General features: G+C 35.7%; 1 protein-coding gene across 2 annotated transcripts in view; it reads left to right on the forward strand.

Annotated features, from left to right (window-relative positions):
* Positions 1-23,532, forward strand: part of UGT8 (UDP glycosyltransferase 8) — a 112,860-nt gene that overhangs the window by 41,201 nt on the left and 48,127 nt on the right. For both annotated transcript variants that reach the window (XM_053571354.1, XM_053571315.1), the window contains exon 2: positions 14,992-15,815. In XM_053571354.1, the coding sequence (XP_053427329.1) occupies positions 14,994-15,815 (822 nt within the window). In that variant the 5' untranslated portion in view covers positions 14,992-14,993. The remainder of the gene's footprint in view (positions 1-14,991; positions 15,816-23,532) is intronic.

The following is a 23,532-nucleotide window of genomic DNA, read 5'->3' on the forward strand; positions in this document are numbered from 1 at the left end:
CTTTCTTCTCCGTGTTCTACTGTATTACTGAGGGTCTCCACTGTGTTTTGAAGCTCCTTAAATGCCTTTTTTAATTCCTTAAGCTCTGCTGTATCTTTCCTCATTATGTCCATGCCCTTAATGACTTTGTCTTTAAATTCACTATTTTCTTGAGACAACTTTTGCACTATTTTTTTGTATTTCTATTTCCATCTTCTCAATTCCAATCATCTTTTTTGCTTTACTATATGTTTAGTATTTACATGGATGTCCTAAATCAATAATGTTTCTTTATCAAAAAACGTATTCTTCTTTCTGATTGTATTCATACACATGAATGTGAATGTAATCTGATTAAAATCCAAACCATTCAGTGGTACTGGAGATAAATTTATGTAATCTATTTATAGTATGGGAAGGATTGAGTCTTTTAGAATATTGTCTTTTGTTGAAATAATTCTGTACATTTAAGAATTATTTCCCGGTATATATCTTGAAAGAAAGTCTGGCCATACTGTTTAGTATGGCCAACAAATATCCCATTTTGGTAATTTGAAAAGTATGTGATATCCTTTATTGTTATTGTTAATGAGATACTTTTCCATCATATCTTACTTTAAAATATTTATTATTTTTATTTCATAAAAGAAGCTGTGCCCAGTGTGGGGATTACTTTGTAAATATGCAGAAAGAAAGAGTTAAAATACCTTATAAGTCATGCTATCCGGAGAAGTACACTGCTATTTTGGTTTATTGCTCCTATGGGTGTATACATACATATATCTTTTGCAAAGTGGGATATGCTAAATATAACGTTTTGCCCAATTTTCAGTCTATAGCAAATCTTGAATGTCTTTGTATGCCATATTCTTTTTACAGGATTATTTTAGTGGCTGCATTGTAACAATGAATATCAACTTAACCAATCCCCAGTTACTGGGAATTTAGCATATCTTCAAAGTTTGCAATTAGTAACATTCCTTTCCTGTACCAGTGAATTCAGGAGAATGCTCATGGAAATCAATTATCTATTATGTATGTTTCTGGTTTTTTCTAGGATATCAGTAGCCTGTTATGTTTGTTTGTGGTGCATTAGATTCATCCACATATTTTATTTTTATTGCCTAGTTTTTTTTTTATTAAGTTGTTTATAGTTGCTTTAAATATAAATAATATTGGGGTTATTAACATAATCTTATCAAAATATAAACTAACTATATTATCTAATTATAATAACTCATAGGATAAAACTAAAATAACCATGTAAATTATATCATACTATAAGATAAATATTATGGGGTCCTTTCTCAGAGACCTTATTTGAAAACATTAGTAAGCTTTATTTTATAGAGTTTATGCAGTTTTTTTGAGTTCATAGCAAAATTTGACAAAAAGTACAGAGATTTCCCATTTACTCCTTGCTTCCACCTGAAAGCCTCTATACCATGGACATCCTGCCCCAGAGTGGGTGCATTTATTACAGTCAATGAATCTACATTGACACTTTCTGTTATCACTCATATTCCATGGCTTTATGATAGAATTCACTCTTGCTGTTGTCTATTTAGTGGGTTTAGACCAGTGGTTCTTAATCTGTGGGTTGTGACCCCTTTGTAACAATGAAAATACATCCTGCATATCAGATGTTTACCTTACAATTCATAACAGTAGCAAAATTACAGTTATGAAGTAGCAACGAAAATAATTTTATAGTTGGGGGTCACCACAACATGAGGAACCTGTATTAAAGTGTGGGGGCATTAGTAGGCATTAGGAAGGTTGAGAACCCCTGGTTTAGACATACGTAAAATCACATGTATCCACCATTATGATGTCATACAGAGTAGTTTTGCTGTATGATTTTGGGAATCATACTAATTTCCATGAGCATTCTCCTGAATTCATTGCTGCAGGAAAGGATTGTTACTAATTGAAAACTTTGAAGATATGTTAAATTCCCACTAAAACAATCTTATAAAAAGAATATCATATGTATGATTTTGCTATGTAGTAGCAGATTTCCCGAAACATCTGTACTCTACCTATTCATCTTTCCTTCATCCCTGACCTCTGGCAACCACAAATCCTTCTACTATCTCCATATTTTTGCATTTTCCAGGATGTCATTTAGTTGGAACCAGTGTGAGCCATTTCAGATTGACTTCTTTCATGTAGTAATTGTTTAAGGGCTTTTGTATTTAAGGCTTCATGTAGTAATTGTTTAAGGTTTTAATGTGTTTAAGGTTTCTCCAATGTGTTTTTGTGACTTTGTAGCTCTTCTCTTCTTTGAGAGCTGAATAATACTCCATTGTTTGAATGTACCACAGTTTATCTGTTCATCTAGTGAAAGACATCTTGATTGTTTCCTAGTTTTGGCAATTATGGATAAAGCTGCTATAAACATCTGTGTGCAGGGTTTTATGTGAACACATTTTCATTTCCTTTTTGTAAGTACAATGACTTTTCCAGGAGCATGTTTAATTTTGTGTGAAACTGTCAGAGTGTTCCAAAATTTCTGTAGCATTTTGTATTCCTACTAAAAATGAATGAGAGTTCTCGTTGCTCTTATATTCGTCAGCATTTGGTATTGTCAGCTTTCTGGTTTTGAGTCCTTCTCAGGTGTATTGTGGTATCTTCTCGTTTTTATTTGCTTTTCCCTAATGACATATGACATAGAGCATCTTTTCATGTGCTTATTTGCTGTCTATATATCTCTTTGGTGATGTGTCAGTTATAAATTTGGCTGAGGTTTTTAAAAATCAGGTTGTTTTCACATTGTTGAGTTTTAAGATTTGTTTGTATATTTTGGGTAACGGTTCTTTATCAGATATATTTTTTCCAAATATCTTCTCCCAATCTGTGACTTATCTTCTCATTCTTTTGCTATTCACATATTTTTAATGTATTCAAGTCTGTCATTTTCTACATTTAGGTAGTTAGGATTTGATTTGAATAACTCTTCTATTCTTCAACATTACACGTTTTTTTGCTAACACTTCTTTTTTTTGTAGCTTTATTTTTTTTAATCTAACTTTCGTACTTATCTAAACTTTGTTTTGTTTCATGGTTTGAAGTCTGATCCTAACTTCTTTTCAAATTATTTTAAAAATGAGCAATCTGGCTTGGTGCCTGTTGCTCAGTGGTTAGGGCAGCAGCCACATACATCGGGGCTGGCAGGTTCGAACCCAGCCTGGGCCTGCTAAAAACAGCAATGACAACTGCAACAACAACAAAAAATAACCGGGCGTTGTGGGGGGCGCCTGTAGTCCCAGCTACTTAGAAGGCTGAGGTAAGAGAATCGCTTAAGAGTTGGAGTGTCAGCTGCGATGTCACGCATTCTACCGAGGGTGACAAGGTGAGACTCTTATCTCATTAAAAAAAAAAAAAGAATGAGCAATCAGGTTATTTGAGTCATTCATTTGTTCTCCATTGATTTGAAATGTCATAGTTTAGCGTAATATAGATAAGGTCAGACAATTAAGTTTGTGAACTCATCCTGGAACAAGTAAGTGCTGTGTATGTCAGTTCTGAATTTCACTCTGGTCGCCTTGGGAGCTGTGCCAGTGCCTAGTTCACCCTTCAAAGCAATTATGGAGTTCTTGTACTGAAATGGCTATCACAACTGTTATTATATGAGGTCTGACAATTAAATTCATGAACTCATCTTAGAAATAGTGCTTTAAAGGGTGGACTAGGTGCTGGCATCAGTGCCAGCTTCACGAGGAGAGCACTTTGAGGTGACCATCCTAGAAGGTGACTTTTTCTTGGATGACTTTGTGAACTTAATTGTCTGACCTCTTACTCATGCATATAACTCAGACATATGTACCTGTTTGAGCCTTTTTTGTTTACGTTGGTCTACCTCTCATCTTCTACCTTTAATGCATTATTTTATTGTTTTCCTTTTATTAAGTCATATATATATATAGATCATGGATACATTTATGCCTTTGTGGGATTCAGTGTGTTGATGTTTTGTACAAATTGGAGTGCTTACATCCAACTAATTAACGTAGCTTTCACCTCATTTACTTAATCACTGTGTTATGACATTTGTGTTCTATACTTGATAGATTTGACTTGTACCCTTGCAATATGCTCCATAGGTGTGGTCCCACCATTTACCCTCCCTCTATCGAACCACCCCCCTCCCCTCCCCCCCGCTCTTTCCTTCTTCTTCCTGGGCTATGGTTGTGATTCATCTTTAATATGACAGTGTGAGCGATTATAAATCGGTTTCATAGCAGTACTGAGTACATTGAATTTTTTTTTTACATTCCTGAGATACTTTACTAAGAAGAATGTTTTCCAGCTCCATTCATGTAAACATAAAAGAGGTAAAGTCTCCATCCTTTTTTAATGCTGCATAGTATTCCATGGTATGCATGTACCACAATTTATTTATCCACTCATGGGTCGATGAGCACTTTGGCTTCTTCCATGACTTGGCAATTATGAATTGAGCTGCAGTGAACAATCTGGTGCAAATATCTTTGTTGCAAAGTGATTTTTGGTCTTTTGCATATACACCTAGTAGAGGAATTGCAGGATCAAACAGCAGGTCTACATTTAGATCCCTGAGTGTTCTCCAAACTTCTTTCCAAAAGGAACTCACTAGCTTGCATTCCCACCAGCAATGCAGAAGTGTTCCCTTTTCTCCCCATCTATGCCAACATCTGTAGTTTTGGGATTTTGTGATGTGGGTTACTCTTACTGGAGTTAGATGATACCTTAAAGTGGTTGTTGTTTGCATTTCTCTGATGATTAAAGATGATGAGCATTTTTTCATGTGTCTGTAGACCATGCACCTGTCTTCTTCAGAGAAGCTTCTGTTCATGTCTCTTGCCCATAATGAAATGGAATCACTTGTTCTTTTCTTATTAGTTTGTGTTCTCTGTGGATTCTGGTTATTAGACCTTTGTCAGAAACATAACCTGCAAAAATCCTCTCCCATTCTGAGGGCTGTCTACTTGCTTTACTTACTGTGTTCTTGGCAGTGCAGAAGCTTTTTGTTTGATCAGGTCCCAGTAATATATTTTTGGTGTTGTTCAATTGTCTCAGGGTCCTCCTCATAAAGTATTCTCCCAGGCCAATTTTTTCAAGTGTTTCCCTTGCACTCTCTCCAAGAATTTTTATAGTTTCATGTCTTAAGTTTAAGTCTTTTATCCAGTGAGAGTCAATTTTTGTTAGAGGAGAAAGGTGTGGGTCAGGTTCAGTCTTCTATAAGTGGCCGGCCAATTAATCTGGCACCATTTGTTAAATAGGGAATCTTTCCCCCAATTTACTTTTTTGATAGGCTTATCAAAGATCAAATGACGATAAGTGTCCGGGTTCATCTTTTGGTTTTCAATTCTGTTCCATACATCTTCCTCTCTATTTTTGTGCCAGTGCTATTTTGATCACTATAGATTTATAGTATAGTCTGAAGTCTGGTAGCTTGATTCCTCCTGCTTTGTTTTTATTTCTGAGTAATGTCTTGGCTATTTGAGGTTTTTTCTATTTCCAGTACTAATTTTTCCAGATCTTTAAAGTATGACGGAGGTGCTTTAATAGGGATTTCATTAAATCTGTAGATTGCTTTGGGTAGTATGGACAATTTAACAATGTTGATTCTTCCCAGCCATGATCATGGTTTGTTTTTCAATTTGTTAACATCTTCAGCTATTTCTTTTCTCAGAGTTTCATAGTTCTCTTTATAGAGATCTTTCACAACCTTTGTTAGGTACACTCCCAGATATTTCATCTTCTTTGGCCTTATTGTAAAGGGAAGAGTCCTTGATTGTTTTTTTTTTCAGCTTGACTATTGTTCATATACATAAAGGATACAGATTTGTGAGTATTGATTTTGTATCATGACACGCTGCTGTATTCCTTGATCACTTCTAAGAGTTTTGTAGTTGAGACCCTGGGGTTTTCCAGATATGCAGTCATATCATCTGCGAAGAGTGATAGTTTGATCTCCTCTGAGCCTACTTGGATACCCTTGATTGCCTTCTGTTGTCTCATTGTGATGGCTAAGGTTTCCATTATACTGTTAAAAAGCAGTGGAGACAATGGGCAACCTTTTCTGGTTCCTGATCTGAGTGGAAATGATTTCAATTTTACTCTGTTCAATGTGATATTGGCTGTGGGTTTGCTGTAGATGGCCTCCATCAGTTTAAGAAACTTTCCCTCTATACCTATGTTCTGTTTTTTTTTTTTTTAATAGTTTTTGCTGGGGGCTGGTTTTGAACCCTGGCATATGGGGCCAGCACCCTACTCCTTTGAGCCACAGGCGCTGCCCTTATACTTATTTTCTTAAACGTTCTGATCATGAAAGGATGCTAGATATTATCAAAAGCTTTTTCTGCATCAATTGAGAGAATCATGTGGTCTTTATTTTTTATTTTGTTTATATGACTTATTATATTTATAGATTTATGTGTATTGAATCATCCTTGGGACACTGGGATAAAAACCACTTGGTCATGATGTATAATTTGTTTGATGTGTTGCAGGCTTCTGTTTGCTAGGATTTTATTGACTATTTTTGCATCAGTATTCATTAGAGATAATAGTCTATAATTTTCGTTTTTTATTGGGTCTTTTCCTGGTTTGGGGATCAGGGTGTTATTTGCTTCGTAGAATGTGTTGGGAAATAGTCCTTCTTTTTCTATATTTTGGAAAAGGTTAAGTAATATAGGTACTAGTTCCTCTTTAAATGTTTGGTAGAATTCTGATGTGAAGCCATCTGGTCCCGGACTTTTTTTGGAGGGGAGATTTCGTATAGTTGATGCTATTTCAGAACTTGACATAGTCCTGTTCAACATTTCTACTTCTTTCTGGCTAAATCTAGGAAGTTGGCATGTTTCTAAGAATTGGTCTATTTCCTTCAGATTTTCATACTTCTGAGAATAGAGTTTTTTATAATATTCATTAAGGATTTTTTTGAATTTCTGAGGAGTCTGTTGTTATTTGGCCTTTATCATTTCTGATTGATGAAATTAGGGATTTTACTCGTTTATTTCTGGTTAGGTTTATCTATTTTATTGACCTTTTCAATAAACCAAGTTTTTGATTGACTTGTTGTATAATTCTTTTGTTTTCAATTTCATTTAATTCTGCTCTAATTTTAGTTATTTCTTTTCTTCTGCTGGGTTTGGGGTTGAAATGTTCCTCCTTTTCCAGTTGGTTAAAATGTCTCATTAAGTTGTTAACTTCCTCTCTTTCCGTTCTCTTGAGGAAGGCTTGCAGTGCCATAAATTTCCCTCTTACGACTGCCTTTGCAGTATTCCAGAGGTTCTGGTAATTTGTGTCTTCATTATCATTTTGTTCCAAACATTTGGTAATATCCTTCTTAATCTCTCTTTTTTTTTTTTTTTTTGTTTTGTGATTTTTGGCCGGGGCTGGGTTTGAACCCGCCACCTCCGGTATATGGGACCGGCGCCCTACTCCTTGAGCCACAGGCGTCGCCCTCATATATGACCCAGCTATCATTCAGCATAAGGTTATTTAGTTTCCATGTTTTTGTATGAGTATGCAGATTCCTGCTGTTACTGAGTTCAACTTTTATTCCATGATGGTCTGAGAAGATACAAGGAAAAATTTCTTTTTTTTTTTTTTTTATTTTGCGGAGGTTAGACTTGTGACCTAAGTTGTGATCAATTTTGGAGGAAGTTCCATGGGCTTATGAGAAGAATATGTATTCATTTTTGTGAGGATGAAATGTTCTGTAGATGTCTGTTAAATCTAATTGTTGAATGGTGAAGTTTGAGTCTAGAATTTTTCTTATTGGAGGATCTATCTAACACTGCCAACAGGGTATTGAAATCCCAACTATTATGGTGCTGGAGGTTATCAAGTTGCTCGTGTCTATTAGGGTCTCTCTTATAAATTGAGGAGCATTCTGGTTGGGTGCATAAATGTTAATAATTGAAATCTCATCCAGTTGAGTGTTTCCCTTGACAACAATGAAGTGACAATCCTTACCTTTCCTTACTTTTATTGGTTTAAAGCCTATTGTATCTGCAAATAAAATTGCAACATCTACTTTTTTCTCATTTTCATATGCCCGAATTGTAGATGTCCATCCGTCCACCATGAGTTTATATTTATCTTTTAAGGTAAGATGAGATTTTTGTATGCAGCAGATATCTGGCCTGAGTTTTTGTATCCAGTCAGCCAACCCTCTTTAGAGGGCAATTAAGCCATTCATGTTAATTGAAAGTATTGATAAGCCTGGTAGTATTTTGGGTGTCAAGTTTTTCAAAAGTTTAACCTTTCGCCACCTTGGAAGTTGGGATTTGACCAAAAGTTTCTGAATGAGTGGTAGAGCATTGTGCTGGTCCTTGTGGAGGATGGGTCTGAGAATATCCTGGAGTGTTGGTTTTTAGTTATGGCAAATTTCTTCAACATGTGAATGTCATTAAAGTATTTAATTTCTGCATCATAAATGAAATTCGGTTTAGCTGGATCCATGATTCTTGGTTGAAAGTTGTTTTGTTTTAGAAGGTTGAAAGTCAATGACCATCCTCTTCTGGCTTGAAAAGTTTCAGCAGAGAGATCTACAGACATTCTAATATTCTTCCCCTTGTAAGTTATGGTTCTATTATATCTAGCTGCTTGTAGAATTTTCTCCTTTATATTAACTTTGGCAAAGTTAATTATAATGTGTGTGGGAGATGCTTTATTTGGATTGAGTCGTGCTGGGGTTCTGAAACTATCTGCTATCTGAATTTCAGTATCTCTTGCTATATTGGGGAAATTCTCCTCGATTATCTCTTGGAATAAAGCTTCTGTGCCTCTTGGAACATCTTCCTCTCTTTCAGGGATCCCTATCAGGTGAATATTTACTTTTTTGGAGTAGTCTCAAAGCTCTCTAAGGGAATGATCCATTTCTGTTCTCCACTTCTCTTCCTGTTTGAGTGTTTGGGATCGTTCAAAAGGTTTGTCTTCAAGGTCAGATATTCTTTCTTCTGTGTGCTCCATTCTGTTACTGAGGGATTCTACTGTATTTCTCACATCTTGGAGGGCTGCAAATTTTTTCTCAATATGTCAAAATCTTTGGTGATTTTGCCTTTGAATTCATTGAATCCTTGAGTTTAACTTTTGAATTATTTCTAGAATTTCAAATTCCAACTTTACTTTCATTCTGTTCATCTTATTTGCCTTCCTCGATTTCTGACATTTTAGCCATTTGTTGATGAATGGGATTATCTGTCATGTCTGCTTTGTCATTCCTTGGGTTAGTTGATCTACTCTGATTATTCATGTTGCCAGAGTTTTTCTGCTGATTCTGCCCCATGAATATTTTTCACCGTTTGGCTAGATGGGCAGGTAAGGTGAAATTGGAGGTAGCTCCTGGAGTTGTGGTTAACCAGCCCTTTGCCAAGGATCTGGGAATGGTGACTATAGCTTTTTCCCCTACAGCTTTGCAAAGGTCTTGTACAGTATTACAGTCTGAGACTCTGGGGACCTGCTTGGTGTGGTGGGGTTAGGTGGCTCTGTCTTGTATTCAGCTGGTCTTTGTCCTATCCTAGTGGATCAGTGACTCTGGATTAAAGTCTCAGCTGAAATTTGCTTTCTTGGAGTCCCAGCTTGCCTCAGCAGAGGTGACGTGCAATTATCACTCTTCTCTCTTCAGCTCAGCTCCCAGTTTTCAGCTTTACTGGGTACCTTCTGGTCATTACCCTTCCCTCTGGATGGGAGCTTCTGTCAAAACCTGGCTCCAGTCGGCCATCTTCCCCTTCTCTTCCGCTAAGGCATTATTTTAATGTGCCATTATGGTGTATTTTAACAACTGAAAGTGCAAGCTTACTCATTATTCTTCCTTTTTCTGCTTGTTTTTACGAATTTATTCTTTCATATAAAGAATCATCTTGATAACTTTGGAGTGATCTATTACTAGGAGTATGATTATAGTATGAGTCTGTACTATATAGTTGAAGAAAAAATTATTTTTACATGATACACAAATGTCATTTTGTCATGTTTTCTTTTACATTTCTTAGTAATTTTCCAGTTTTCTTACATAGTGGCATTAAAAAAAACTTAAAAATAGTGAATGATTAAATAATGAATATAATACCAATTCCTCTTACCATTCTGTTTTTTTTCCTTCTGAACAAGTGTGAAAAATAAAAAAAACAGTTAAACAATTGATAAAATTCAGCATCCATTTCTGATTTTTAATGTCTCAACTAAAGTCTCATTAAAATAGTGAATACTTGCTTAAAAGTTAATAGAAATCTCAAACAAATGAGAGTATTTAATACTCAGATTATTCCATAAAAATTCCATAAATCAAGGATAACAATTAAATTTTTAGGAAATGGGTACAGAGGGTCTTTTTATTTTGATAATATATTCTAAATGGCTTTTTATTAATTTTTCTGGATTTTTTTCCCTTTTATAGACTGCAAGCTTCATAAGGATAAGGATTTTTGTATATTTAAATATGTATTTTTTTTTTTTTTTTGGGTAGAGACAGAGTCTCACTGTACCGCCCTCGGGTAGAGTGCCGTGGTGTCACACGGCTCACAGCAACCTCTAACTCTTGGGCTTACGCGATTCTCTTGCCTCAGCCTCCCGAGCAGCTGGGACTACAGGTGCCCGCCACAACACCCAGCTAATTTTTTTGTTGCAGTTTGGCCGAGGCTGGGTTTGAACCCGCCACCCTCGGCATATGGGGCTGGCGCCCTACTCACTGAGCCACAGCATTTTTTAAATAATTCTTAATGTGTTTCAAAATAAGTAAGTAAATGTATAAAAATAGTTGCTGGTGGTGAAAACTTTTGGGTGAGAATTGACCATTCTTGACCATTTTTATTAGTTTGCCTTGATTTTAATTAATTAGAGTTTTTCCTGAAAAAAATCTGATTATCCTCAATGAATCTTAATTTTATTTATGCTTTCTAAACTTTACATCTCATTTATTTCCTATTATAATAGTTAGAACATTGATAATTAGGTTAAATAATAATGATGATAGGGGAATTGTTAAATTGTCACCAATCTTCTGGGTTTGAAAATCATTCGTAAGAGGGCATTCATGGTTTTGTAGATTTCTTGGATGGTGTTACATTTAAACACCCAGGCAATCCTATCACAGTATCATTATGTAAGAACCTATGGAGATAGCATCGTGTTTTGTTTTTACCTTATGTAAATAAAAGTCTGTATTCTTGGCATTTTAAATGTCAATTGCTATCATATGTCATGCATTTGAAAAGATGGGGCATAATTAAAGTTTTAAAATCTTCACATGCCGTATAGAATCTTTTGTACCAGTGTATGAATCAATGAATGCCTATTTGATTTGCGTGTTTTGTTGAACACAAAATTCTAAATACTTATATTTTGCTAAGAGTGATGGTGCAGTGTCCTATTTTGTAAATAAAACCCCTTAATATAAATGTTTGTATAAAACAGTCTTAAAATTGGAATGTGACATAATATAATTATGTCAGAAAATCGTGTTTCCAGGAGACACACTCAAGTGTTTCTGGACTGGCAAGAATATCAGTGTTTGTGGCTAGTTGTGTTATTCTCTTATCTACTACACTGATGTTTATGAAATTAAAGTGCTGTTGTAATCTGTCATAATTAATTTTGCACTTGAACAGTAGAATAACATGCTCATGTAAATATTCCTCTTTGTTGGTAATCAGTATTGTTTTATGAAGACATAGGAAGATCTGTGGACATTACTTTTAGAAGGTATTTGGCCACATGAATATTGACATTTCTGAATAGTGACTTTTAGACTATGTGTACTTTTAAAAATATTATTCTGGTATGGCAGCCACCTGCCATGTGTAGCTAAACTAAATGGAATTTCTGTTCCAGTTCCTCAGTTATATCAGGCACATTTCAGTTGCTCAGTTGCTCATTTCAGTTGCTCAGTTGATAAAATTCAGCATCCATTTCTGATTTTTAACATCTCACCAGAAGTCTTATTAAAATATAATGAGCACTTGCTTGAAATTTAAAAGACGTCTCAAATGAATGAGAGTATTTAATGCTCAGATTTTTCCATAAAAATTTCATAAAATCAAGGATAACAATTATTTTTAGGAAACGGATACAGAGAGTCTTTTTATTTGGGTATTATTTTCTAAATGGCTTTATAGTATTCATTTTTATTTATTTTCTTGGATTTTCTCTCTCCTTTTAATAGATTGCAAGCATCATAAAGATAGGGATTTTTGTATATTTAAATATTTATTTTTTAATTAATTCCCAGTGTGTTTCTGTAAAATAAAATAAGTGGGTAAATGTGTAAAAATAGTTGCTAGTATTTAAAACTTTTAGGAGGTATGGGTGCCTGGTCGGGGAGATAATTGAGAATCTCTTGACCATTCTTATTAGTTTGCCCACATATAGGTGGGAATACTGTTGGATAGAAAGGATGTAGAACATTTTCATTAGTATAAAAAGACATTTTTCCCATTCATTTATTTCTCGATTGATTGACTGATTGAGGCAAAGTCTCACATTGTTGCTCTAGGTTGAGTTCCATGGCGTCATACCTAATAGCAACCTCAAACTCCTGGGCTCAAGTGATCCTCTTGCCTCAGCTTCCCAAGTAGCGGGGACTACAGGCGTCCACCACATGCCCAGCTGTTTTTAGAGACAGGTCTCGGTCTTGCTTGGACTGGTCTAGAACTTCTGAGCTGAGGCGATCCACCTGCCTTAGTCTCCCAGAGTGCTAGGATTACAGGCGTGAGCCACTGTGCCTGGCCCATTATAAAGAGTTATGTTGGACAGTGCTATTCTAGAACATAAGCAGTTGTTCATTAAAAAAAAATTATATGATTTCTTTTTACTTTGTAATAGTTACAGAAAAAAATATTGAAATAGATAGGAAGAATAAAATATGAAACACTGAAAAGATTTGTTTCCATACCATGTATTCTATTTTTAAATTATTTATGATAAAGTTATGGTTTTAACTATAGCTGAACAAAGTGTACCTGCTATCTGCTCAGCTAGACCCAAAACCCAGTGAGGAGAGCAGTTGTCTACCGTTAGATAGACAACTGCTGACAAAAAGATATACTTGATCTATTATCTATTATCAAGTATATCTTTTTGAATAGACAAGCAGTGATGCCTATGGCTGTAGGTGCTGGGATATCTGATTTTGCATTAATCTTATCCCTGGAATTCATAACATGTTCATGTAAAATACACAATTTTTCCTCCTTCAGAGGAATGCTAGAAGGCAATATTATAGAGACACATACGTGTGGTAGTACAATAATATAAAGGCTTGCAAGGTTCTTTCCAAGACCAGATACTTAATTTTCTTCCTTTATTGACCTTGTACTTATTTGTCTTCTCTGAATTTATTTTTAAAGCCCCTGTAATAAATCAAGCAACATTTAACATTATATCTTTATAACATGCATTACTTTTATTTATTCTTAATGGTATTATTTTAATTTATCTAGAAATACTTTGAAACTTTTAGTGGAGTGAGTGGAAAATACATCTGAAAATGTGTGTATTTTATAGTTCAGTCTTGATGTTGGAAAAATACATTATTTATTGATGTTTTCGTGTTGCTTAAAATACGTGAATGTTGAGAAGGTATAGTTGTTACAACTGCATTTCAATGATAGAAATTTGTACAAATTGGGTGGTTAATACATAATAATAGGTAGTGAGTTGGTGAGGTCTAAATAAGTCTATTTTGTGCCATTTCTTGAAATAAAAGTGTCCAGTTTGCGGAGCAATTATTTAGATGTTTTCTCTATTAAGGGTCTAATTTAGAGTTTAAATATTAGTTTTATCGATCTGGTTAGGGAGTGTTTGCACACTATATGGTCCCCACATAATGACTTTTAACTATTAAACATAATCTTTTAACATGAAAGGATGAGAGAAGTGTCAGTCTTCAAGTGTACAGTCATCATCTGATTTGCCATTTATCTTGAATTAGGGGTGCAGCATAAAAAGTATGGTCTGGGATATAGTTATTCATCAGTCTCTTCTTCAGTAAGCATTTACTAAAACAGATTTAATGCTCTTGAACTTTTCTATTAGAAGTTTCTATTAGAAGTTTCTCTTTTAGGTTATGCCCTATAATGCGTTAGGAAATTGATATAAATTACATAAATACAGACTGCCAGTTCATTTATGGTATTTATTTATTTAGACATAGTCTCACTGTGTTGCCCAGGCTAGAGTGCTGTGAAGTCAGCCTAGCTCACAGCAACCTCAAGAGATCTTCGTGTCTCAGTCTCCTGAGTAGCTGGTACTACAGCACCTGCTATAACACCAGGAAATTTTTTTCTGTTTTTAGTAGAGACAGGGGTGGGATTTTGTTCTTGCTTGGGCTTGTTTCCAACTCCAGAACTCAAGGATGCCTCCTGCCTTGGTCTCCCAGAATGATAAGATTACAAATGTGAGCTACTGGCCTACTGATGGTATTTAGGTAAAGGGAAAATGCATGTTTAAGATCTTTTTTATCTTTTCTATGGAATTACTGAAGTACCATTTAAAATAATTATTTTCTAGAATAGTCTTCCTTTGGTATACATACTTGATTTATAAATGGAAATGTAATGGCTGAAATAAAATGATTTAAATAGACTCACATGCTGATATGTGTAGAAATTAAAAAAAAAACTTGACTCTTCTTTCTGGGATTAACTTTGACATTCAATTAGAAGATAAAAAGATGTTTCATAGATATTTCATAGATATTCAAAGAAAAGATATTGTTTGTTGTTTGACCTTATGGAAGTTTTATTTACAATTTAAAAATATCTACTTTACTGATGAAATGATATGCTCCCTTTTTAATATATTTCAGTTTATGTCAATGTTGCTACCAATTCTATACTTAAATAACTGCTCTTTCAAAAATAAAGAGGTAATTAGAACAAATATTAGGATAAGTTTAAAAGTGGTCTTTTAGAAAAAGTATTAGATCATTTATTTTTGGGGGAAAAAAAAACCTGTGTGATTGTCTTGAATGGTCAGCATTGTATTCTGATTTAAGTTGTTTTCTGGTTGTCATTACAGCTATGAAGGCTTACACTTCATATTTCATGCTCCTGTGGAGTGCTGTTGGGATAGCAAAGGCTGCCAAAATCATCATCGTGCCGCCAATTATGTTCGAAAGCCATATGTACATTTTCAAGACGCTGGCCTCAGCCTTGCACGAGAGAGGCCACGATACAGTGTTCCTCCTCTCAGAAGGCAGAGACATCGCCCCATCTAATCACTACAGCCTCCAGCGCTACCCAGGGATCTTTAACAGTACCACCTCGGATGCTTTCCTGCAGTCAAAAATGCAGAATATTTTCTCTGGGAGATTAACAGCAATAGAACTGTTTGATATACTGGATCACTATACTAAGAACTGTGACATGATGGTTGGCAACCATGCCCTGATCCAGAACCTGAAGAAAGAAAAGTTTGACCTGCTGCTGGTGGACCCCAATGATATGTGTGGGTTTGTGATAGCTCATCTTCTGGGGGTTAAATATGCTGTATTTTCAACCGGCCTTTGGTATCCTGCCGAAGTGGGAGCTCCCGCTCCCTTAGCTTATGTTCCAGAGTTTAATTCCCTCCTCACAGACCGCATGAACTTGCTGCAAAGGATGAAAAATACCGGCGTTTACCTCATTTCCAGATTAGGGGTCAGCTTTCTGGTTCTTCCCAAATATGAAAGGATAATGCAGAAGTACAACCTGCTGCCCCAGAAGTCCATGTATGATTTGGTTCACGGGTCCAGCCTGTGGATGCTGTGTACTGATGTAGCCCTGGAGTTTCCAAGACCCACTCTGCCTAACGTGGTTTATGTAGGAGGAATCCTAACCAAACCGGCCAGCCCGCTACCAGAAGTAAGGTTTGCTGAACTCCTTAGTAATTTTTTTTTAAATTATAAAGGTCAATTTTGATTTTTGGAAGAGATAAGATTGGTTATTGTTTGATAACTAATATTACTATAAAAAGCAATTAGGACACAAAACCTACAAGGTCCCTTTCTTTGTGGATCCACATTCTTGTTTTAAATGAGAATTTCTGTAATGCCAAAAGGCCACTTTCCCATATGGCCAATAGACTGGGTGGGAAGTAGATTTTTGCTTAAGCAATAATAACTGTAGTAAGTAAGGAGATAGCTAGTTTTATGAGTGTGATTTTGCTTTAAATTAACCAGAGTCCCCTACATTCTACTCCACATAGCACAATCACAGCTGTCTATGTTTAGGTTGAGTTCAGTGGTCTCAAATAACTACAACCCAAGTGAATAGAGGTTCTTCTCCGGGAAGTCATAACAGCTGGCTTAATGTTCAACAATAAAAATGAGATAGTAACTTCCATCAAGGTAGTGTGTCAGTTAATTTAGTAAGCAAATATAATCGTCTTTTTTTTTTTTTTTGAGACAGTCACATGTTGTCGCCCTTGCTAGAGTGCTGTGGCGTCACAGCTCACAGCAACCTCCATCTCTTGGGCTTAAGTGATTCTCTTGCCTCAGCCTCCCAAGTAGCTGGGACTACAGGCGCCCGCCACAATGCCCAGCTCTTTTTTGTTGTTGCAGTTGTCATTGTTGTTTAGCAGGCCTGGACTGGGTTTGAACCTGACAGCCTTCATGCACGTGGCCAGCGCAGTAACCACTGTGCTACGGGCACTGAGCCAAATGTAATTATCTTAAATAAATCGTGTTCTATTGAACTTTCATTTCAAAAATGGAATTAATGGCACTTCATGAAAATGTGCCTGTTTTCTAAGGTGAACCTAATTTTTTTTTTTCTGGTTGAGCCATCAGTGAATCATTTGGTGTTCTTTTCTCTATTCTAGGGTTTCTTCTTTTTTTGTCTTTTTGTTTTCTTAATATGGTATCTCAAACTAGAAGAAGTTATACACATATCTGTTACTGTAGTGGGCTTCCTAACCTTAGGTTAATTTTTGCAGTGTAACCTCAACATCTGATGCTGTTTACCAAAAAGGTCAGGGCTTGTAGGATTAGGATTATCTCTATTCCAACCATTTTTGCTCTTACCTCTGAAAATAGCCACTTTCAACAAATTGCTACATTGTTGATTTCTATTGCCTTCATGAATGATAAATTGAGATTTTCTCATGTAGGTATCAGATGAGGACAATCATGGGGCTGAATTTTCTCATGAGGTGATAAGGTGATTGGAAATATATGATCTGTGTAATTTTCTAATACAGACCTTATTTTTAAGAAATAATACCTTGATATTATTTCTTGATATATTCCATGTAACATGGAAACAGAAATGGCCATATTTATAGCCCGTACACTACACCTATAGAATTTCAAATAGATGCAGCCACCTGAGGCTACAAGGGTGCAGTTGTTCTCTCTGACATCAACTGTAAAGGACAGGGATTAATCTCAGCTTATCTCAGCTATTCATGATTTATCCAAACTCATTTTGAATTCTTAAATATGCTTAAATGTTCTCTTCCAGAGTCACTGTGTAGTATACTTTCCTTCCTAAAGGTAGCTAAAATCAGATTTTAGAAGCAGCTTCTAAAAGATTTGGTAAGCCATTCTGTCTTTACCTGATTTGAATCATTAATAATATTATCCAAATTGACCCTGTTCTCGCCAGGTCTTCATCTTCTCCCAGCTATCACAAGGTCCTTCTGAAGCTTCATGTGCTTCAGTCACCTGAATGATGCAGGAATCAGTGATAAAGAGGAATCTTTTGCTTGCCCCTTCTTTCCCTTTAGTTCCTGTATGTTTTTCTTGGGCTGAAACAACTTGAATAACACAGTCTAAAAACAGAGTAATATTTCATGCCTTTGTTTTCGATACTGTCCCCTTCAATAAAATGCATATTATGTAAGATTTTTTTTTCTACAGCCCAGGCTTTCTTTTTGCCCATGGATCCCTCTGCCCACTGATGTCTTAACTAGTGTCACCCTATTGTTTTAGTTTAAAACATCTTTTTAATGGTCTTTGGAGCTCTACGTAAGGTGTTCTTCAAAATGTTTTCTGATTTGCCAGAATTTTTTGACACTGACTTGACCTACTTTGGGGGCTTTTCTATTCTTTCTTTCTCTCTGGGTTTTCTGTAGTGATTCTTATGCAACTGTGCTTTTAATTCGCAACAATCACTTTGTGCCAGTTACTTGGGTCAGACACACACACGGCATGTGCACATATGTTATATGTAATATCTGGATATAAGTAAGTGTATTATTAATATTGAAAGTCTGTTAGATTGTAAGTGTGAAGGGCTATCTTCATTTCAATATGCTATTTACAGTTCTTGAACAGGAAGTATTTTGAAGAATGATATGCTTATTCTTTCAGATACTCATTAGTCTAGTGAAGTTTTATATTCTTAGAATTGTGTTCTTATTGAAATTTTTGTAGTACATTTATCTGAGGTAATAAACTGTATGTTTTGAAAATTTAATGAGTTTTTCAAATGCCTATATTATGTACAGGATGTAGTTGTGGTGCTAAAACAAGAGATCCCAGCAAGTATGCTTAGAACACATGATTGACCAATAAGAGCTTAATTGTTAATTGTGTTGGTTTTTTAATGTTGGGAATGGATTAAGTTTTCCAAATGTCTGGAAGTGATATGACAGTGGGATTTGAATTTCATAACTTTGGATGGAAGAAATAGAGAAAAGAAAGTTTTTAGAAGCTTTCATAATGTTAGAGCCTAATGAAACGTAATGAGGACATCTGCTTCAGCCCCATTTGTGTTATTTATTCTTTCCTTTAAAATACATAGACAATAGTCCATTCATTTGTCACTTAGTAGATACAAAGACCTCATCCACGGCCACTTGGATAGTTTGTGGCAAAGCCAGACTGTAATGTGGATTGCTTTGCTATTGATTAGGTATTTTGTCAAGATACCCTGCCTCTCTTGACATTCATTTGAGGCATTTATACGCTTACAGGTGTGTCCCAAACCATGCAGAGATTACGTGCCTACACCTCAGCATTATATAATTCATTCATGTAACAAGAACACTGGTGCCTAATATTTTGAAATAGTTTTTTTTTAAAAAGAATGAAGAATAAGATATATACAAATAAGTCAAAATCTAAAAAAAGGGAAAAAATATGCAAGGACAGAAGTCTCTCAATCTTATTTATTTGACATCTCAAAGATTATGAGGACTTAATATGAGAGTCACATGAAAACAGATGGGCTCTTGCTGATGCTTGAGAAATTTGATACAGAAATCAGACTAAATCCGAATAATTTTGGTTATAGTGTAGAGTGAAGACACAATGTGTGCCTTGATAACAGAAGCATTTTAAATTGCGTGTTAAAAATAAGCCTGGAGGAACTCTCGTTGTCATACTATCTGGCTGCCTATATAGGAGTCCTTAAAAGGTGTGATTCAGGGGAAGAGGTCTGCGTTGCATTACATTCATATAGTGGCTTATCCCTCTATCGTTACAGGCTGGTAAAGAACATGGGTACACATTAAAAAAAAATGTTACTTTGGTGAAGACAGAGGCTTATAAAACAGGCCCTTATTTGAACAAGGTTCTTTAAATATTAAATGTGAATGAAATAATGACATCTAAAAGGAGTGACTGTAGTAATTTTATTAGAGAATAATAATGCCATCATAGAATAGTACATGTTTACTTAGGAGGTTTATCAGTTATTAAAGTTAAAATGTTTCAGGTAATAATTTTTAGATGCTTTCCCATTGGCTGAAATGGTCTGGACTTCCAGGTAGTTGATTTCTGCCACTTCTTTAGCTTTTATAATCCTGAACTCTGCTTCCACCCAACCTATTGCAGCTTAGCTATTGGTTTTATTACATGGTTCTCTTCCTGAGGAGAATGTGGGTGCCTCAAAGGGCGGATACCCTACTTATTAATTTTTATACCCTCAGTGGAAAATAATTGGCACTTGATAAACCTGTAATATTAAATGAACTGCATCAAATCGTTGTGAAAAAAAGTAGATGATTCAGCCTGTGCAACAATGTTGTTAATATCATAACCATTATCTGTTTATTCCCATGTAACATCCAAGACGTTGAGTCACCAAAACACCTAGGCTAAGTTATTATAATGAATTAGAGTAGCCACACTGATGTTGTTAATTTTGAGAAAAGGAGCTAACCATACATTACCCAAATGATGAACTAGAACAGTTTCTATTCTGTTCCAAGTATGCATATAAATGGGTTTGGTAGTGGAAGTAAGGCTAGCTTTTGTTGCCTTGAAAGACAAAGACACACTTCCTGGGTGAAGGACTGAACTACACTTCAGACTTTGGACTTTGTCCTACAAATGCAAATAATAAAACCTGATCCTATGCACCCTCATATCAACCCATAATAATAAAAAGAGAGATGCTTTGAGATAGTGTGGCAGTAATTTGGTGCACTTCAGGCATGCTTTCTTGCCACATTAGGAGTTTTAAAGGCATCCTCATTTCACCAGTTGGAGAGACATTTGTAATTTAGGGAAGCACGGTCATCAGGAGGAATACAGATAAGAGATAAACAAAGATTAGAAAGAGCTTGGGAACCAGGACAGGATTGTGAGGTATTCACTGTCATTTTGTCATTTGCCAGGATTCCCTCATTGGGAGGTCTTGGCAACAATGAGAGATTGAGCAATGGATCTTTTAGATTAGCCACTTGTGAGCAGGTCAGGTTATGGGAAAAATAATGAAACAAAGAAACAAAACAATGGCTTTTCATAGTCAGTATTATTCATTGATTCACATAGAAACTATTACTAATTATTACATAGGATGATTGAAAACTGATTTCACCATCGATAAATGAAATATCTAGGCTGGGATATGGAACCAGAGTTCTTTGGGCTAAATGGGCAGATCCAGTGTTGCAGCAGATGTGGACAATTAAGGCCATTTTAACAACATGTTACATTTCCAAGTTATATTATTTTGTGAAATTTACATGTGGAGTTGAGTTATAACTGTTCTACTATATTGGTTAAAAATGCCAGTTTTTAGATAAGCATTACTTACTCAGAACATATATTCTTCATAGTTGGTTTCTCATTTTGGATACCGTCATTCACAAATAGTTTTTATAGAATTTCATCTATATAGTAGTACTATGCCAGGTTCTTACCTATATGGAGATCAGAAAGTTGAGGACTGTGATGTCCAGCAAGAGACTAATAATTTAATTCCAGCTACTAATTCTGAGCTCAGATATTTACCACAACATGACAATTGGGCAGAAATGGTAGATTCTCCATGGGAACTCATTAATGTTGAATGTTCTTGCAGATAATTTTGCAGAAGTTTCATAGGTTGGTCATGTATTTCATCTTTATTTTATAGTGAGAAACCAGATTGTCTTCCTAAGTGAATCTATGCAGGAAATAACTCAGGCACTGTTTGAACCATCAATAACTTACTGTTCAGTTCACTGATATGATAATTTTCTAACCAGCATTGAAAGTTTTTAAACAGCTTGAGTTGCTTCTGTTTGCGTTTGGGGCTTACAGGGATTTCCAGATATGATAGGAAATGCAAATACAGTAGAACCTCTGTAAATTGACCACCCAAGGGACTGTAATAAACTAGTCCACATACAGATGTGGGCAACATAAGGAAGTAGCCTGCTGTACTGATACATACATGTGGTGCATGCTCGGTCTGTGAAAATTAGGTCAACTTGAGGAGGTGGTCTATGTATGGACATAGTCAACTGTGGAGGTTCTAGTGTATAAAACCAGATTCAAACTTGTTTATAATTAATATTGTGGGACCTGACCTGATTTTTTATCTCCACCTTCCACACTGTTAAGTCTTTAAACTATGCCCTAGAGAATTGCTCATTTGGGCATTAATTCAAACACTGGCAAGATCAAGGAAAATATTCTTAAGTGATCATTTTTATAGACGACATTTTTTTTCAATTAAATTGCTGTTGGCACTAGATTTTTGGTATGATAGTCTTCACAAATAATCTCATTCCAAGCCAAACAGTTCAGTTTTTGAAATGGAAACCTCTACTGCTCTACTGCCAGTGAGACCCCTTCCTGAGTGCAGATAGACCCAACGCAGTGAGCTTGAGCTTGTGAGTGGACAGTGGCACTGGAGACAAATTGCCTATTTCCTACTTCTGTTTATGGAATATTTTACACCAACCTTCCTGGTCTTGGGTATTGTACAAAGTACCAAAGTGGAAGAACATGGACTTTTTCAGTCAAATATCTTGGCTTTTAATCTTGGTTTCCCCCCGACTCTTCTGATAACATGAGATGGTTTTGGTGAGGATAGCCGTGGCAGTGGCTAGTAGTGATAGTTGTTGCTCTTATTGTTGCTGTAATAACTCTGTAACTTACTATGAGCTGTAATAACTTCTTATTTTCTACCTGGCAAAAAGAAGAATGATTTTGGGGGGAGAGGTATAGGAGGGATGTGGAGGAAGTAACTGATATTAGTGCCTCTGGTTTTGTGTTGTAAACTTTTGTCTGCCTTTCCTCACTGACTTAAAAGGAAGATGACAATTAAGTGACATAGGTGGCCCTTTACCACGAGGAGTGTCTTAAGACAGAAACTGATAGATAACACGTTTTAGTGGTGCTGGTTCCCGCACCCTGTCCATTCTCCTGATTTTGTGCTTTTGATTCTTGAGGCAGTTTAAGGGAAACTGTAGGCAAATAAAAGAACTGCCTTCCTTTTAGCAGAGTTTCCACTCAAATTCTCCCTTATACATAAACTCTGCTGGACCAGACTAGACAATCTACAAATGTCAAAAAATAAGTTGATACTTTCTTTTGAGACCTAGGGTCCAAGCTTAATAACCCACTTCTTCCTATTTTTTAAAGTGTATTCTATTGTGTTCTTTGTATTCACCTTTACTTTCCTCAGTAATTTTAGACCAGAGTCCCATGACATTTTTGTTAATACACAATTATGGGCCACTTAGTAGGTCTGGGATAGGCCTTATGCCAAGTTTCCTGGTGATGCTGATACTGCTGGTCTGAAGACTGTCCACACTTTGACAACCACTGATTTAAACTCAAACGGTCCATGTGACTCATAAATTTTATTTGCATGTGACATATTTTGCACAGGAAACCTTTTTTTCCTGGTAATTACAGATTTTCTATGTTTTAGAAAATTATTTTCAGTGTAAATTGTAAGAAAATAAATGTATATGTATCTAGACTGCAAGAAGTAGGAGAGCCCTGGATTTCATTATATATTTGGATAGCTCATTGCCTTACTATTCCTTTTTGTGAAATTAAGATGATGCTGTTGAATGATCAACTCTTGCTTTAAACCGTAGATATAAATGCATTGTCCATGAGCAGCCATGTTAATAAATAGGTTGCACATGGACAATGTATTTAGATCTATAGCTTAAAGCAGCATTTGATAATTCAACTGTTGATAATTAAATGGGGGGAAAGTTGAAAGATATTAATTTGGCTCTATTACACTATAGATCTAAATGCATTGTCCATGTGCAGCCCGGGGGGAGAGTTGAAAGATATTAATAGCGGTATTAGGATGAAATATCAGCTGGGGATAAATACAAGCAACTGCAGTGACCCACTTCCCACCAGCTATAGCTGGAAGAGGAGAATCAGTCCCTCCC

This window comes from Nycticebus coucang, chromosome 1, assembly GCF_027406575.1.
Source record: "Nycticebus coucang isolate mNycCou1 chromosome 1, mNycCou1.pri, whole genome shotgun sequence".
In the NCBI taxonomy this organism is placed as follows: domain Eukaryota; kingdom Metazoa; phylum Chordata; class Mammalia; order Primates; family Lorisidae; genus Nycticebus; species Nycticebus coucang.